At 39.6% G+C, this 19,009-nt stretch overlaps 1 protein-coding gene across 2 annotated transcripts in view; it reads right to left on the bottom strand.

The window, feature by feature from the left end:
• Prkg2 (protein kinase cGMP-dependent 2) overlaps nt 1–19,009 on the bottom strand; it is an 89,904-nt gene that overhangs the window by 26,958 nt on the left and 43,937 nt on the right. The window contains exons 8-13 of one of the 2 annotated variants that reach the window (XM_051170814.1): nt 18,148–18,216; nt 15,913–16,011; nt 13,652–13,805; nt 11,693–11,829; nt 8,602–8,691; nt 6,326–6,467 (exon numbers count right to left, since the gene is read on the bottom strand). In XM_051170814.1, coding sequence (XP_051026771.1) covers nt 6,326–6,467; nt 8,602–8,691; nt 11,693–11,829; nt 13,652–13,805; nt 15,913–16,011; nt 18,148–18,216 — 691 coding nt within the window. Of the gene's footprint in view, nt 1–6,325; nt 6,468–8,601; nt 8,692–11,692; nt 11,830–13,651; nt 13,806–15,912; nt 16,012–18,147; nt 18,217–19,009 lie in introns of those variants that run through there. The other variant, XM_051170813.1, reaches the window with a different exon arrangement.

Raw genomic sequence — 19,009 nt, forward strand, 5'->3', positions numbered from 1 at the left:
ATTTCTTGTTGCCTTGCACTCTCTTGGAGGAGGGGGTCATTGTTTCACCTCCCATAATCATATCCTTTTTATGTAGGAAACAGTTCTCATCTATGTCTAAATATGGCATTGCCCCCTTCCTGAAAGATGAATTCTCTGAGATTATAATTAAAGTTTGTCAGTAATTCTTGCTCAGAATTTTTAGCATGATTTTCTACTGGATCCTGGCTTCCTTTATTGCTGGTAAGATATTAGGTTAAAGTCCCCTCCTCCCTGACATTTTTCCCTTTTATTTCTTTCTGTTTACATCTACTGGCCTTTGCATTTTAAAGATTTCTTTGTTTAAAGTCTGTATTTATTTCCCTACTACAGTAGCCAACACCAAGGGAGCCCTGATGTTGCCCTAGAATTTAGAGACTCCCCTCCCACAGAAAACAAGGGCAGGCCCTGCATGACAAGAAGAATACTGTAAAATACTGGACTAAAGGCATCAAAGAATAGGTCTTACAAGGCAGGTAGCTTGTCCGACGCTGCCAGGAGGGCACAGTCTGGTGGAAGCCAGGTGTCTCATCGTGCAGATATTCAACCAGTTCTATGAAAAGGCTCATGTGGAGAATGAAGGCCTCCAACAGACAACCAGCATCAACTTGCAACCCTGATAGATCGGAGCCTCTGCCCTGGCTGGTCTGCAGCCCTCCGTTGCCTCCATCTACTTCTAACTAGAGTGTCATGAGTGATCTTAAGTCATATCAGGGTTAATATTGGTCATCAACCCAATAAGGTGTGGGCTTGTGGACGAGCCTGTCAGGGATTGTTTAGATTAGGTTAGCCCCTGGCATGCCTGTGAGGCATTATCTTGATTAGTTAAGTAAGATGGGGAAAGCCATGCTAATCGGTGGACAAATAGAAAGAGGCTAGGAGCTGATGACAATCAGTCAGTGTCCTGCGCCTCCTGACTGAGCACTAAGGTGGCCAGCAGCCACAAGCTCCCACTGCCACGCCCTCTCACTGTGAGCCAAATCAACCCCTTCTCAAGTGGCTTTTGTCATGCACTTGGTACACAGCAAAACGGAAAGCAGCTGACACATCCAGTCTACTTCCAAAGACCCAACTTGTAGAGCCTGTAAGATCATAAATGGTTATTATTATTTTAAATTATTTTTAGAGTGGCATGGCAAAAATGGATTGCATACAAGTACAAATTGTTCTAGTGTAGCTATGTTGGTGTTTCTTTACCTCATAGTGTGTGTGTGTGTGTGTGTGTGTGTGTGTGAGCAACTAGGGATATGTGCATCATGGTATGTGTGTGGATGCCAAGGGCACACGTGAGTCCTGGGGATGAGACTCAAGACAGTCACCAGGGTCGGCGGCACCAGGCATCTTTTACCCAGCTGTTAGGTTTTTTAAATGCATTTTTTAAACCCCACCCTCTATATTATTTTTGTCTTTGACACTAATCAAACATCTTTCTCACTGCATTCTCCGAATTTCATTTTTAATTTTAGTTTCAATTCTTAAGTCTGTTACATTCTCACTAATTAGTCAAATTTTAAGTCCCTGATGTCTCTTTTTGTGACAGAACATCTTCTATTTGGCATTCCAAATTCATTATTCTAACAGAGAAATAATTGACAGGTAATAAAGCACACAGCCCTTTGGTGTACAATCCACTGAATTTGATGCAGATTAAATTCCTATAATCACAGCTGCCACCATATCAAACAGGCACTCCTCGTAACTAGGGAACTTTCTGGGGACCTCTTTCCCCACAAACCTTGAGACAACCATTATTTCAACTTTGCCATCTGTTCTAGCACTTCAGTCAGTGAGACCATGAGAAGGCACTCTTGTGTGTGGCTTCCTTTGTTCAACAGAGTTGTTGGCTGCAGTAACTCATCTGTCCCCGTATGACCAAGAAACATTCAGTGGGAGTGTGTGACTGACCAAGTATGTACTCCTCAAGATGGCTACTTGGGCTAATTCTACTTTGGGAACACTAGGAACAAAGGTGTTTTGAACAATCATACATAATATTTTTCAACAATGAGATTTCAACTAACGTGAATAAATACCACGTGTGATTTTCACCTTAGAGCAGGTTGATGCTTTCGCCCTGTGAGAAACTGAGCAACTATTCTTCAGAGTGAGCTACACTCTTCTTCTCACACTAGAAATGTGTGGGAATGTGCTCACCAACACTTTTTTATTCTTTCAATGTGACTATGGAATGGCATATTTGGGGGTTTTACATTGAAATTTCTTGATGACTGAATAGAGCTAAGTAGTCCTTCGCCTGTCTGCTTTAATGAAATGTGTGTTCAAAGTTTTTTACTATTTAAAAAATATAGTTGCTGTTTTTTATTATTAATGAGTTGAGGGTGTTCTTCATATATTGTAGAGACAAGATTGTTGATATTACTTTATGTCATGACTATATGCTTTCCTGGCAGTTTATTCTGGTAATCAACATTTTCCAATTTTTATAAGGTCTAATTAATTATTTTATTCTCTTTTAATATTAATACTACTTGTCTTCTAGAAAATCCATGCCTACCGCAAGCTGTAATAATTTGATATTTCTGAATGACTGTTAGGTCAATGACCCATGTAGAGTTAATTTTTGCACACAGTATTAGGTAGGAATCAGGCTGTTTTCTTCTTCTCACCTGTGGCCATTGTCCAGTTGTGGCATGAGTGGCTTTTCAAGGGCCCAGTCTTATTCTTTTACTTATTGCACAAGTCTATCTTTCCACTTCTATCTACTCACTTAAGTTACGTCTCCGTCCTTACACCAACATTCCATCACATGACTATAACCACTGTAGCTTTGTAATAAGACTTGATGCCAGAAAGTATAGGTCTCTTTGGTTTGTTCTTCTTTTACAAAGTAGTTACAAATTCATCTTAACACTCTATATTTGCATGTACATTTTAGAAGAAAAATCTCCTTTCTAAAACTTGTCTGCTCCGGTTTTGGCTGCATTGACATTGACTCTATAAATCAAATTTTTAAAAAGTAGACATCTTTATATAATTTTGCTTTATACACTATTACTTCCTACAAATCATAAACAGAAAGTAACATTTACATATTAATTTCTACAAATTTACATGAACATTATAATTTAAATATTTTTATTACACTTTTCTGCTTTTCAGTGAAGAATTAGAAACTTTATACAATATATTTTATTATTTATACTATTTTAATATAACATTTTATAATTTTGGTGTTGTGTTATTTTATTTCATTTGTGAGCTCTTATCATTATTATGTAAAAAAAGGAATTTTACTTGTTTATTAATTTTATGGAAACAATAAATGCCTCATTTACTCATTCTATCTATGTATTTTCTTTGATGGATTCTTTAGACTTCTTTAAATACATAATACTTCTTTAGATAATAATACATAAATAAAATAAATAATATTAATAAAACACCTGAATAAATTATTTAAACAATTAAAAATTAAAATACATAAAAACTTATGCTGTATTCAAAAAAGAGACAATTCATTTGATTTTCTGATTTAGGGTCTTTTGTTGCCCATTTTTGGTTTATTTCATTTGCTAAAGCCTATCAAATGCAAACATTGTAAGATCAAATAACTTCTTTTGTTCTCAATCTAATACAAGAATGTCCAATATCACATGTTAGGTATGGCATTCACTAAATGTTTAATCCTAATTCCTCATATACTGAGGCATATTCTCAGTAAACACACGTGTGGCAATTTTAAAATGAGGTTCTCTCCCAGCAGGAGGCCCTTATCAGGGCTTATATATTTATTTATTTTTATTGCTCTCTAATGCCTTCACACATTATACATAAACTAGCCACATCAGGACGGTCCAATACCAATGCCAGCTTCTCCACCATTAATAAAAACTTCAGTTGTATATTTAATTATTTTCATCTTATTTTCTCAGTAGACATTTTATTTATTAGATCTTTCTCCAAACTTCTTAGGTTTTGTTTTGTTTTTTTTGAAAGTCTCAAGGCACTTACACCTCTACTTCTGCTCTTTATTCTTTTGGCAACTAATGCCATGGTAGTTAGTATTTTTTTTCTCATACATTTGTTATTAATATACTTTTACCATGAAGTTGACTTTCCTGGAACTTCACCTCCAAGAGTTCTTTGTGTCCTGGGTGACAGCGTAGTCTCTTAAAAAGAATATGTAGCAATGCTCAGGAACGTGGGCATGGTTCCAACATGAATCCATTTTCATTTACATTTTTGCTTAGATTTTTCCACTAGGAGCAGCTTGTAGCCAAGAATTCTTAGAATAAACTTTTTTCGTTACTCCCCCATAAGCTAATGATGAGAAAAGCATGCCTGTTTGCATGAACTGTCTTTATAACTCTGATATCTATTTAACCTGTGTGGTTCCTGCAGTGGTACAGAGTTCTCCAGCTTACTTTCCCACAATGCTCAGATCTAAAGTTTGGTTTCCTGTTCCTCGATGACACAGCCACTAAATCAAACATTTGGGTCATTTAGACTTGTTGGTACACGCAGCTTCCATGATAGCACTGAGGTCTGAACCTAGGGTTTTGCCCACATGAGGCAACTGGTGTGCATTTTGAGGCCTTTGATGGGCAATCTCCATTGTGCTACTATTCTGTCTTCTTTTCAGCCCCACAGGAACTCCTCTGTTGTCTAAGAAATTCACTGATGCATTACTAACACTCTTTTTTCGTGTCTCATCTGATATTTTCAAACATTTGGTGGTTAAAGTAACTTAGAATATCTAGTTTAAAATGTCATCGGTAATGGAAAGCCCATAATTGAGTTATTAAATACCTAATATCACTGTTTATCTTGTTGGCTGATAAATGAGAAGGCTGGATAATGATGGCAAATAGGGAGGCACTGCCATCTAGCCTCATAAATACTAAATACGCTATTTGAGGATCTGGAAAAATAACTATGAAAAGTAAGAGATAAATTTAATAAACAGTCTTCAGCCCTCATGATAGTTTTTCTTTCTTCTAGACTATTCCCGGCAGTTTCTCTAAAGCGCTGTGGAAGGCATAGTCAATGCACAAATTGTGAGTAGGAGAAGTGATTGAAGCCTTGTGTTCGTACCTTACCAGTTCTGAAAGCTGTCTTTCATGGATGAAATAAAGCTTGAATGGATCAAAATGATTCTTGGAAGGGAGCCAGGTTTCACATGAAAGGGCTCTTATTTTACTTCATAGGGGGAAAAATCTCTTAGAAATTAAACATAACAAATTTAATCACGGGTTAAATTTGACAATTATACAAATTAAACCTATCTTGTCCATTCTTGAATAGATTTACTGTTAAAGTTTAAGCATAGCACCTGCATATAATAACCGAGCAGCAAGTAATATTACTTCCTTACATTGAAACCCTGAGGTGCCAATATCTTGGTGGAGTTCAGGTATGGCTTGATGTCTTGGAAGAGCTATCAAAACAAACTCTGGAAAGCCCCTTTGGGTTCCCATCCTGTTGGTTTTCCTCCTGAGGTCCAAAGTGCCTCGGTTTTTCCCTTAGCTTGCCCATCAAGTTCTATGAACGTCTCACTGAAAGAAGTTTATGGGATAGCCTTTATGATCTTGTGGGCCAGGCAACAGGTTCCTATTGGGAACTAATGGACCACAGACAGAGATAGCGAGGAGAGCCAATCTTCACTGAGCCTCTAGTCTCATAGATTCTGAACACTCACTGCAAATAAGAACAACTAGAAAGGTTTCAAAGTAGCTGCCAATGGCGACATGTTTTCTTCTCTTCCTGTTTGGAAAGTGGATGCCTTGAGACAGAAATCACACTAACTTCTCTATTCATCACAAAGCAGTTCCTATGTGTGACACCAAACACAACACAGCTAAAATGATTAAACAATACTAACAAATTCTAAAGCCATTCTGTGATGCGAATCTTTTGGAAGAGTTGCAGATATGGGTGAAATATTGGGCCAAAAAATAATTATTTAGTTCCTGGAGAAAAGGCTCAGAGGTTAAGAGCACTGGCTGCTCTTGCAAAAAACCTGGGTCAGTGTTTAGCATTTATATTGCAGCCCACAGCTGTCTGTAACTGCAGTTCCAATGTACTGGACACCCTATAATGGCTCTTCGGGCACAAGGAATGAATGCAGTGCAAATACACACAAGAAGGAAAATCATTCCTACACATAACACTTAAATAGAATGTATGCATAGCATTTCTCACAGTATGAAGGATGAGGAATTCAAGGGCCACATCCCACAGAGTAAAAATAGAGGCTGCACCAAAACTAGAAATAGATCACAACTACAGTGCAACTTTGTTGCAGCAATATCTCACATGATACTACCAGCAAGAAAACTTGCCTTACCAATTTAAGATAGCCATCAGCATCCAGAATTAAGTTTTCTGGTTTCAGGTCTCTGTAGATGATGCCTAGTCGGTGCAGGTAATCAAATGCTTCTGTCACACAAGCGACGCAGAATTTGGAGGTGGGCTCATCAAAGCTGCCTCTGCAATGACAATGACTCTGAATATGGCTTTGGTGTTATCCTAGCATCTATATAGTATTATAATTTACATGTTGTCAGTGTGTGTGTGTGTGTGTGTGTGTGTGTGTGTGTGATGGGACACATGTGAAAGTGAGGTGTCAATCTTTGTTTTACCCCTAATTTGATACAACTCATGGTTTTGTTGGTTGCTACTATGTATATCATGTTAGCTAGCCACCAAGCTTCCAATGATTCTGTTCCATCTACTGTCTCCCAGTATGAACTTGGGGTACACATGAATGTCACCATACTTGGCTTTACATGGTTCTGGGGACTCAAACTTGGGTCATGATTCATGTGTACTCAGCAGTTTACCTAGTGAGTCATCTCCACAGCCTATGGCAATGAGTTTTTTATATCATTAACATTAAAATATATTTTAAATGCCAAGGGCCACATATAGATCATAAAGAAGTTGATAGGAACCCTTTATAAAAAACACAGCAATTTCACTTAAAAACATCCACTTTATGCATTTCTTTCTGATTACCACATATTATCATACAAAACAGAAAAAGAATTTTACACGTTGAAGACATATTCTGGAAATAAGCAACTATTTCAACGAAAGATAGACCAAGACTTCTATAACTTACCATCTGATGAAAAATGGTTCAAGTGGTCACTTGTTTTTGTCTACGTAGCATAAACCAGTAACCCTAAGAGAAAGTGAGCCATACCACTTGCTATTTGGGCACTCTTTGATCTTTTATTAAAGTTGCTTTATATAAGGATGCTATCTAGTTTTATACATGCTGCTCTTGGCTTTTGTTTTTCTAATGTGGTGATAATTCATCATATTTTATAATCAAAGGGTGTGTCTTTGGAGAGAAAACTCAGTTTGATTCCTGAAAACTCAGCTTTCTTCCCTCTCGTGAACAGCCATGCCTCAAAGATGGATATGCTGCCCATTATTAGGGTTGTTCTTGGGACAAGCATAGTGCCTAACAGATAGCAGCAACACTCTTTTCAGCAGACATGGATTTATAAGAAGATTTATGCACTGTGGTAGCACCTCCATCTCGAGTGTCTCCTGTTGTGAGCCAACACCCTCTTAATACCACATTCATTCACTTATATGCCTAGCTCAGTGGGTCTCAGCCGTGAATGCACTAAGAAGCACTTAAACAAATGACTTCCAGGAACTCGCCGGAGGGAAATGAATCACAGCAGTCGGTATTGGGACACAACCATTTTGGGCTGTAAGAGCTCCACATGCAATTGTGTCATGCAGCCAGGGCTGAGAAACGCTGTGCCAAAGAAGATTATCCAAGAGTTTCCCTCTCAGTAACTGTCTTGTTCTAGTGCAACCCACCCTTTCATTCCTGTTTTTTGTTTGTTCGTTTGTTTTTTGTTTTTTGGGTTTTTTGGTTTTTTGTGTGGCTTTTTTTTTTTTGTCCCCTTGTCTTCTCACTTTCTGATGCTCAAAGGGCCAGAGCTTTTCTGCTTGCCTTTCCCACCCCCTCTGCCCTTCCCAGGCCTTGTCATCTTTAGAGCATCCTCTTATTTACCGTTTCCTTACAAACATGCAACTGCTCTGCAATTAGTTAACCTTTATGTTAGTGGGATATCTTAATATCACCCTCTTTCTTCGGGTAAGCTCTAAACTTATTTTTCTAAAGTTTATGCTTTTATAGCTGTTTGCATAGACAATTCTATATTGTCTAGGAAACATCCAAACCTAAACTATTGTGCCTTCTCCATAGAAGCTTCTTTGCACCTATCTGTAATTGTGACTGCATGAAAGAAAATCACTTCTCTAATAAAATCAAACCTTTGTAGACATCTGACTCTGATTTGCTTGGTTGAGGACCTGATCACGCCCCATCACATCCCCTTTTGAGTATTTTGAATCTGAGGTGACACACAAGGCCTGTCTCCTACTACCCATATGCCCTTTAGCCCATATCCTAGGGATGACAATTACATTAGAATTCATGATAACTCTGTAATGTTAGACAACAAAATACACTGATTACTACCCTGTTATATGTACTGGAAATGTTTTCCTATAATCCTGTCCTAGTGCCATCCTCATAACCCAGCCCAGATGCAAGTCAGTAAGAATTATTGCTTACAGATTTTTTTTCATTACCTGTCCCTTAATATACTCCACAGCTCCCCACCTAAGCAGGCCTCCAGAAGCATGTACACATATTTATTGTCCTTGAAAGTGCGATACAATCTGTAAAGACAGATGGAAATATATGATTAGAAATGCAGTTCCTAACCTCTTTGAAGCTGGTTAAGCAATAATTAGTCCCATTTCCACATAGATATCCAATGGCTTAGCTGCGCAGGGTTTCTCACCAAACCATCTTTGGTCATTCCTATCATGTCGAATCTTTTAACTTATCCTGTACTTAGACTGCCCTGCCTCTGCCTGCGGACTAAACTTCCTCATCTCCATTTCACTGTCAAAGTTCTACCATTCTTAAAAGGCTGAGCACCAGGGCCACATTTATTATAAGGTGGCTCATTACCCCACCTATCAAATAGGACCTCTCCTTCCTCCCCAAAGCCACACGCCTGTGCATGTATCACCTAAAAATGTGCTTTGCATCACAGTCCATTATAGTCATGTTGTATGCCTCCTAACTGGGTAGCTGGTACTGGAAATAGACTAGGAGAGAAAAGCTTTTAAGTAGTAAGGGCTGGCAGAGAATGACTTGGCCAGGACACCCAGAGGCAGGGAGAAGCCTGGGTGAGGCGGCTTATTGTATGATCTAGTTTCAACAAAGACCCACCTCTAAGGAGCTCTGCTACTCTTGCATAACACCTGGAAATTAGATGGTGAGTAAAATGGTTCTGATAATTAAAAATTATGTTTGAGGAGGACGAGGACAAAGATTCTCTGATTAACTGTAGTGAGAATTTTTGGTTTCTTTAAAAACAGAAATGTTATGGGAATGTGGTTTTGCTTTAATCCCAAGTATGGGATATGGGGCTGCTTCAGATGGTCCACAATAGCTGAGTATGATTTGTCTCCTGCTCTGGCAGGGGTATTATTTTTGACAGCTGAAGATAGTTTACATTTGGAATTCTGGGGACCCTCAGAGACTAAATAAATGTCTAAACCCCAAGAAGCGTTGCTGTTGCTGTTCCTGCTGCTGTTGGTGGTTGCAGCTGATGCTGGTGGCTGCTGTTTGCTCCTGATGCTGTTGCTATTGCTGCTGGTTACTGTTTGTTAGAAATTGAATATTCTGTCTGTGAAGATCAATGCTGTCCCTAAGAAACTTGACATCCCTGATTATCAGGAACCAGTCTAATGATATTGATTGATACTCCCTCTCCCCTCTTACCTTCTTTCTCTTCTACCTAATGTTGGGGGATTGGAAGAGTGGAGAAGGGTGGTAAATAAAACAACCTAATAAAGTAATCAAAAAGTCCAGCTACATTTAACAGGCCTCCATACTTAAAGCTGGGTAAGAGAGCTTCAGGCCTTGAGTAATGTGCCTGGGCAGTATTCTACATTCAACACCAGCACGGCTGAAAACATTTCATGGTGTTCAAGTTCAACAAGAACCTGTTTCGGGGGTTGAACAGATGGCTTGGTAATTACAGCACTTACTGCCCTCAGAAAAGACCTAGATTCAGTTCCCAACAGCAACTTGGCATTTCCTAGCTGCCTATAATGCCAACTCCAGGGTATCCTTCGCCCTCTTTTTGCCCTTCATGGACACTAGCCATGCATGTGGTACACACACATATATGTAAACAGACACTCTTACACATAAAGCAAAAACAAGTAAGAAAAGAAAAAGGAGAAGAAGAAGAGGAGAAGGAGGAGGAGGAAAATGGGGGAAGGAATGGAAAAAGGAGGGAGAGGGGGTAGTCAAAGTCCCTTTTCTTAGTTGCAGTATACCAAGAGGGAAGCAGCCAGGAGAGCTGCCAGATAATGCACAAAGGCAGGAACTGAAGTACGTGGTATCTTTAGAGGTTGGACATGGTGGCATACATTTGTAATCGTAGCACTAAGGACAGGAAGATTTCTCTGAGTTCAGAGTTGTCCTGGGCCACATTCTTAGTACCAGGCTAGTCAGGGAATAAAAAGTATTTCAGAGTGTGCACTTCAAATAGCCAGGCTGGAGGCCACACGGCACACCTATTTGCTCATCAGTTATACAATCACAGCTTCTTGTGTTTACATATAAATTAATGAGATTCTATATTTATTTTATGTTGTTTATATATGACTGTTGATGAGCATTTACTGGGAAAGACAAATGTACATTCCTGGTTCACTTCCCCGTAACAGACTAGTGATGTGAATGTGATGACCTCAGCACCCTTCCCTAACTCTCAGAGTCCCTGACTAGTGATGTAAATGTGATGACCTCAGCACCCTTCCCTAACTCTCAGAGTCCCTCAAGTGTACATCTCAAAGCACAGTAAAGTCTTCCCACACATTATTCCAAATACCATCACTACGATACTGTGAGCCAAGCATTTTGCAAACAGCTGGTATTGTTAAAAACAAATGCAACCCTAAGCTGCCCATCACAGTTCATTAGTGCAATATTAATTTTGAAAGAGAATTATGGGAAAATATAAATATAATTGAATGACTATTGTCAGCATTGCCTGGGGTCAGTTTTTAAATTTTATTTATTTATTTATTTATTTATTTATTTATTTATTTATTTATTTATTTTTGAAGATTCTCTCAAGGCATTTGGTCTTTCCTATAGGCTGCACATCACCAGAAGTCACTGAAACTACAAGTAGGGATCTTTAAAGAGAAAACGAAATCTTAAACTGACTTATATCAGTAGCCCATAAACACACAGATGGAAGGGGTGATGGCTTATGTAGTATCTCATCCAATCTGCTAACAAGTACAGAGAGAAAAGGAATAGCCATTAGGAGATGGCTACGCTTTGAACACCTAGGACTAGGTTCTCCTTTTGTGACTTTGTCCCCGAACGCCTCTCCCTGCAGACGTTTGTCACCCACCCACACACAGCTTCCGCTACGGGCTCACACTTCCTTCTTCCCAAATTATACATTAGCATTGGATAGAGTGATCAGCTGCAGCCATTTTATAATACCCTCCCCCACAGACACATGTGTGTGCACGTACATTAGCAAGGTTTCCCTAGAATAAAAGCAATTGGAAACTCCTACCCAAGACCCCAAAGAAGCGTTCAGAGTCATGTTTCCTGGGATGCCAAGTGCTCACTTACTTCACGATGAAAGGAGAACACAGCTCCTCCAGGATCCTCTTTTCTGAGTAGACGTGTTCTTGCTGTTTAGTGTCAACAATGTGCTTCTTCTTTATACACTTCATAGCAAAAGCAACATTCTCATTTTTAACTTTAACCTACGTGAGAAATGGAAAGACTCTCATATGACTTGCTGTGTGTAATATAACACGCTAATTAAAGAGTTAAATTGTTTTACACTTAAGGAGTAGATAACCATTCAACCACTTATTCCTCTAGAATGAATTTCTATATAGCTTTAAATACTTTCAATCATTTTCAAAATACTTGCTATAATTTGGTTCTAAAACTTTTGTACTGAAATAGGAAAGCAAACTCTGATTAAATTTTATGGATAGAAATCTCCAGTTTTTGACTTTGTAACACAAACAACTTTGATAAGAATCTCCAAAGCTTCTTATTTCTTGATATTCATCTCTAATTTCCAAAGAAACTCACTTCAAATACTGTATCTGCCCTATTCAGTGGACAGCCTACTAATCCATCCATTTAAATTGATTAATTTAAAATAATTAAAAGTAGAAATGCATTTCCTTGATTGTATTAAGCACATTTCCAAAACTCAAAAGGCACAACAGGTGATAGGAGCATAGGTCCATTTGGGGTAGAAATTGGTATTGGAAAGTAAGCAAAGGCTTTCTTGGTATGCAAAAATAACTCTACCTTAAAAGGAAATCAAGATGGAAAACAACTAGTTTTTGATAGGTATTAAAATCCATAAGCAGGCAATACTGGCTAGTGAATAGAAATGACTGCATCTCATATTTTGATCACATTGATCATTGATAAGTCTATGGATTTTAGATACGTGGATAAATTTCTGCTTCAGTTATGATTATCTAGGAAAGCAGATTTCAGCACTGTCAAATTAATACTTCAGCTGTGTTCTTTGGTGAAAAGTACCAGGGCAGAAGACTATCTACGTACAGCATAAGACCCATTACAAATATTCCTCGCCCTTTAACAAAGTGTTTTTCCCTTCATCCATCAGGGATGAAGTGTAGGTGGATACAAACTGTTCTGTTGAGCCTGGAGCAACATTACACAGCTGCTCATGCCCAGCCATCCTGCACACCAAGACATCAACAAAGCTCCTGGAGGTCACTGCATAGTGAATTGTTAAAAATCATCTGAGCAAAGAAAGGCTTGGTGATTGCCAGGGGCTCAGAGCCATCTGCACCCAAGAAGAGCACAGTTTCCTTGGAACGTTTGATTGGACACAGGACTTCTGCTACTTCTTGGGAGCTGATTATTAAGCATAGACACTGGTGACGTGGAAGATAACTGAAATAGAGCTACAGCTCCCAGCTGCCTGTTGAGTGCTGTGGAAGGCTGCTCTTCAGATATCCTTTTTAATTCATCCTCTTTCCTTTTTCTCTGATGGGAAATTTTAAACAACCCAAAAGAATACAGTAATGAGAGCCAAACTTAGTCATAGAGGTAGGGTTGCTTAAGGAATATGACTCTAATATTTATAATATGATATGATACGATATAATATAATATAATATAATATAATATAATATAATATAATATAAATACTACTTTGGTATATCTGTTGGCCATATTGTCCTTTCCTTTAGTGTAGAGAGATGCTGTGTTTTGATTGTACACATCTATGTGTAAGTAATTTATTTCTAGGAAATACATGTTTTATATTTCATAATCTTTCAGAATGCTTACTTGGTTCATTTTCCAATAACTACTATCAAGAACAATTCATCACAGGATGTGACGTCAGAGAGCATCTAAATACTATTTCCAAGCACAAATAGAAACTTTTGTTTGCTCTGGTTCAAAACACTTTTTATGATAGCAATAACAACTCGAATATTCCTCCAACATAAGTTGGAATATAAAATAAAACAAAACAAAAAGTCAAAATGCTTCTCTCAGATGCTTGAAACGTAAACCCCTTACAAGCTCCACTCTTCCGAACCCACCAACGCCCAGTGTTGCGATAATCTCAAGGTTCTGGAATGGGGAGGTTGAGGAGAATCTGGCCACCTTCTCTTTCAGCTGAATCATCTCCAGAGAAAGGGCTTTGGACAACTTCCAGTTAGACATGGAGCGCCTAAAGAGAGAAGGGAGATGTCACACACACACACACAGACGTGCATGCGTGTGCACACACACAACCTGAGCTATGCTGGTACCCTGCCAATCACAAACTGTTCTCAAGCTGCCTATCAATTGATAGGGACGTGTTTTGGTCCTATCTGGGGAGCAAAGCAATTGAATCTAAGACACATGACACTTAAGAACCAGACAAAAGTGCAATTCAAGCGACAGCATCTGATGGTGAGGATGCCAAGCAAGGGGTACACTCCTCCATTGCTAGTGGGAGTGCAAACTTGTACAACCACTGTAGAAATCAATCTGAAGGTTTCCCAGAAACTTGGGAATAGATCTACCTCAAGACCCAGCTATACCACTCTTGGGCATATACCCAAAAGATGCTCCACCATACAAAAGGACACTTGCTCAACCATGTTCAAAGTAGCTTTATTCATAATAGCCAGAAACTGGAAATAGCCCAGCTGTCTCTCAGCCTAAGAATGGATAAAGAAAATGTGGTACATTTACTCAGCTATTAAAAACAAAGACATCATTTAATTTGTAGACAAATGAATCGAAATAGGAAAGAGCATCCTGAGTGAAGTAGCCTAGACTCAGAAAGATACACATGGTATGTACTCACTTGTAAGTGTACATTAGCCATAAAGTACTGGTTAACCATGTTACAATCTACAGACCCAAAGAAGCCAAAGAAGGTCCAAGGGAAGATGCATGAATCTCACTCAGAACAGAAAATAAAATAGACATCTGAAGTAGATGGAGGAAGGGAACTGGGTGAGAGAGGAGTGGGGAGGGTATTGGGGTGTAGAACATGGGAGGGTGGGGGGAGAACTGGGGGAGAGAGCAGAAATTGGTCCAGGGGAAGCATCTCTGGGATAGGGAAGTTTCCCAGGAATTTATGTGGTGACTCTAGCTGAGACTCCTAGCAGCAGGGGTTAAGGAGCCTGAAGCCACCACCTCCTGTAACCAGATGGGATTTCCAGTGGAGGGAGGGGGACACCACCCCACCCCTAAAACTTTAGACCCAAAGTTTGTCTTGCCTACCAGATGTGTAGGGATAAAGATGGAGCAGAGATGGAGGGAATGACCAACTCATGACTGGCCCTATTTGAGGCCCACCCCATGGGAGAGAGCCAACCCTTGACAATATCAATAACACCCTGATATGCTTGCAGACAGGAGCCTAGAATAACTGTCTTCTGAGAGGCTTCATTCAGAAGCTGATGGAAACAGACACAGAGACCCACAGCCAAACAATAGGCTGAGCTCGGGACTTCTGTGTAATGGGAGGAAAAAAATAGAAGGAGCTGGAAGGGTCAAGAACACCACAAAAAACAAAACAAAACAAAACAACAACAACAACAACAACAACAAAAAACAACGAAAACCTACAGAGTAAACTAACCTGGGCCCTTGTGGGCTCACAGAGACTGAACCCATCAACCAAAGAGCATACACAGACCCCCCCACACCCATGTGTAGCAGATGTGCAGAGCTTGGGCATCATGCAGGTCCCTTCTGTTGCCTGCCACTGGATCCCTTTCCCCTAGCTGGGCTGCCTTGTCACGCCCCGGTGGGAGTGGGTGCACTTAGTCATGCTGCAACTTGAGGTGCCAGGGTGGTTGATGTCCCTTGGGGCCTCCTCCTCTCTGAGAAGAATGAGAGGAGGGAAGGGGGGGGAGCATGAGGATGGGACTGGAGGAAAGAAGGGAGAGGCTGGGATCAGGCTCTAAAGAGATTAAATAAAACAAACAAACAAACTACAACCAATCACTGTTACTAGATCTGGAGTAGTCTACTCAACCCCCTCCTACTCACAAATACATCCTTGAAATTCTTTGAAAAATAAAATCAAATTATAATCCTGCTCTTTCACTATAACCATGTCCTTATTGACCTAGGTCACCATTCTAAGACATTCCCGTTACCAGGAAATTTCTCTCACAAATTCCTACTCAACACTCAAAGTTTTCACTTTCTTCATTCTAGAGTTGAAGCAGTATCTCTAGAAACTTCTATTGGGAGCACGTGGGGAGTCACTCTGCAGGGAATTGCACCCTACATCTGTTGCCACTGGCAGAGAAAACCCCGGTGTCACTTACTTTGCATGTCTTTTTTCATCATCACGGTTCAGGTTGGCCACATATCCCTCAAGGTATTTTTGGAGCTCTTGAAATGTCCCGACAGTTTGGTTGAATGTTCTAAATAAAATAAGACAAAATGGTCTGTTGTGATGGTATTGAGACAATCTAACACTCTTTATTCCCATTTCTCGGTTTGTTTCTATGTTTAGGTGGAGGAATACACATACGTGTGACCACCTAACCTTAAGTGTCATTATTCAGGAGCTGTCCAACTTTACTTGGACAAGGTCTCATTCTGGCGAGGCTAAGCTAACTATCTAGTTAGCCTCAGAGACACAGCTCTCTCCATCTCCCTCATGATGGGGTTACAAGCATGTGTCCCCATGTCTAAATTTTTTATGTGGATTCTGGGGACAGAATGCAAGACCTTGTGGTTGTATGGCAAGCACTTTATTGGCTGAGCCATGCCCAAGCCCAATAATCTTCTTGAATGTGTGTGTGTGCGCGCGCACATACACACACACAATCTGGATGTTTGTTTCAGCTTTTAAATTGCTGCTCAGTAAGTTGTGGAATATTAAAGTTTCTATAGCCGTGACTAGTTATTGGAAAGTCTGTAGCTGATCCCTTCTGTTATTGACATACAGGGACTCTCAGTAAGGAAGCACTATCTATGCACCTCTGCCTGGCTGTTTCCCAGTTTCATCAGCTAAGACACTGTAGCTGTAACTTCAAACAAACTGTACTCATCAGGTAATAGACCCTAACCACTTGAGATTTGTCCCTACAATCCATGGTGAAGACGCCACCAGGGAGCTTGGCCAGTATTTTTTTTTTTTTTTTTTTTTTTAGAGCTATTACCTTACTGTTATTTCACACATTTTTCTCACAATTTCAAAATAGGAAAAGCAACTCAGACTATATTCTTCTGACACTATAGTCAAAAAGTTTGTTTTAAATTGTGAAATAGGGAGAAAGAAATACGGATCTACAGATTTTTCTGTCACTCTATTTTAGGGTAAGCATGGTACCCATCTGATGAGCACTTCTTGTGGGCCAAGGACTGTGGCAGATGCTGGCTCCACAGTCACAATGTACAAATGACAATGCTTCTGTGTCCCTGGGGGGAGGGGGGGGCGGTTTACAGGAAGTTGGTAAGACAGGTGCTAAATAAACTAAACTGTGAGAATCAATATGCTTAAATTCTACAGAGTGTCTTGAGTGGTTCTATTGCTGTAAGATCTAATCTATTCCTTAAGTTGATAATGTTATTTTATTTTTCAGTATTTGAAAATTTCCATGATTAAAAAGTATCTTCCCAGTGCTCCAATATTCCTGAATATTTTTTCCAGTGTTTCTTATCTATGATTCCATGTTCAGTAAATGCTGCAGACAATTAACCCCTGGCTATGTTCCATTGTTATTCCCTGCCATTTTACCGGTTTTCTTAATATTTCATAGGAATATGTCTTATTTCTTTTTCAGCAGTATGGCTTTACACAGACAATGGCTCAGCTTTGGTTTATGTAAGTTGGGTTCTTTGAATTGACTACATAACTAGGGAAAGTTTAACTGATTAACAAATGGTCCAAGAAACCAGGTTAAAGTGAGTTTTGAAGTAGTGAGGGCTACAAAATGAGAGTAACCTAAGAGTGATGTCAATATTGGTTCATATCATTAAATATTACTATAGATGGTCCCACCTCTCTGAAATGATAGCTAGTTAATGACTATTTTTTACTTCACACGAAGAGTCTGGCTTGGGAGATGCTTCAAAAGTTAGCAGCACTCGCTGCCTTTGTAAAGGACCCATATTTATTCCCAAACTCATATCAGGTGGATCACAACACCCTGTAGCTCCAGCTCCAGCTCCAGGAAGCTGAAGCTCTTTCTGTCTCCTTGGGTACTTGCACTCACATGGCACACCCACAGACACATAACTAAATCCATAAAAGCACTAACACACCGATTTCCCCCAAAAGACACATCATTTAAATCAGTCCATTGCTGATAATTGTGTATCAACTTTGCACACAAAATATTTAGCCCGCCAGCATCTGCCACGGCAGAGAAAGATTCTGATCAGAAGGCCCGGTTCCTCCTCATGAATTTTAATAGGATGTACTTGCAGCTGAACATTGGCCAGCGTTTCCAAGTGGCAACAAACGTGAAAACGGAGAGGACCTCGGAGTAACAGAAGCCAAGTCTTTGACAGGAACAGGTGCCTGCCTTTTTCGACATCAGGGTACTCACTCTCGATCTATCACAAGGCATGCGACATCATTTTCTTCGGCAATTATATTGGCTGATCTGACGTCATCGCTGTAGATGAGAAAGGGGAAGTCAGCTTTCACCACAGTTACAAGTTAAAAGTCTAGTTTTGCTAAGGAACTTCTGACCTTCTGTGAATTCACTCCCACCAGCTAAACTGTCCAATCACTATAGTGTTTTTGTTTTTTAATAACATGGTATTTTATATCTAACCTTTTAAAGAAGTGGATTTGAAATGTGTCCCAATAAAGGTTATGTACACAAAGAATTCGGGGAAGATAATTATACTGTGAGCACAGAAGAATCACCAACTGTGATGTGGAAGAATAGAACCGCTCTCCCCCATCAAAGGAGAATTGCTAATGAACAAGGAGGCAGCACAGGAACCAACTGATCGGAGAAAAGTCCTAGTGAGCATCACACAATAAACCAGTTAAAATGGAATCCAGGCATGTGTTTACAGAGCCATGTCAACAGATTAACTGAATACTGAAATATTTTCATGCCGCAGGAAATAAAATGGATATTTTTCCTCGGCAGAATCTCTGACATTAGTATCTGTTGATGATGAATCATAGCATAGTTAGCACTGCTAGCTTTCTTATACATAATGAGTATAGACTCTTGCTGTGGAGCTTTTGGATATAATGAGCCACAGGCAATGTAATTGTCTAAGTCACTGTTGATGGGTCTAGCATCAGGGAAAGTATTTCCTCAGTGGCCTTGACTTACATATTAATTTTCTTCCTCTATTAGTTATAGATTAGACTCTAACTAAAGGCACACACATATGGCATCCAGTGCTCAGAGATTCACTTAACAGAATCGGAAACAGAGGTGGAGC

Source organism: Acomys russatus, chromosome 28 (assembly GCF_903995435.1).
Source record: "Acomys russatus chromosome 28, mAcoRus1.1, whole genome shotgun sequence".
NCBI lineage: Eukaryota > Metazoa > Chordata > Mammalia > Rodentia > Muridae > Acomys > Acomys russatus.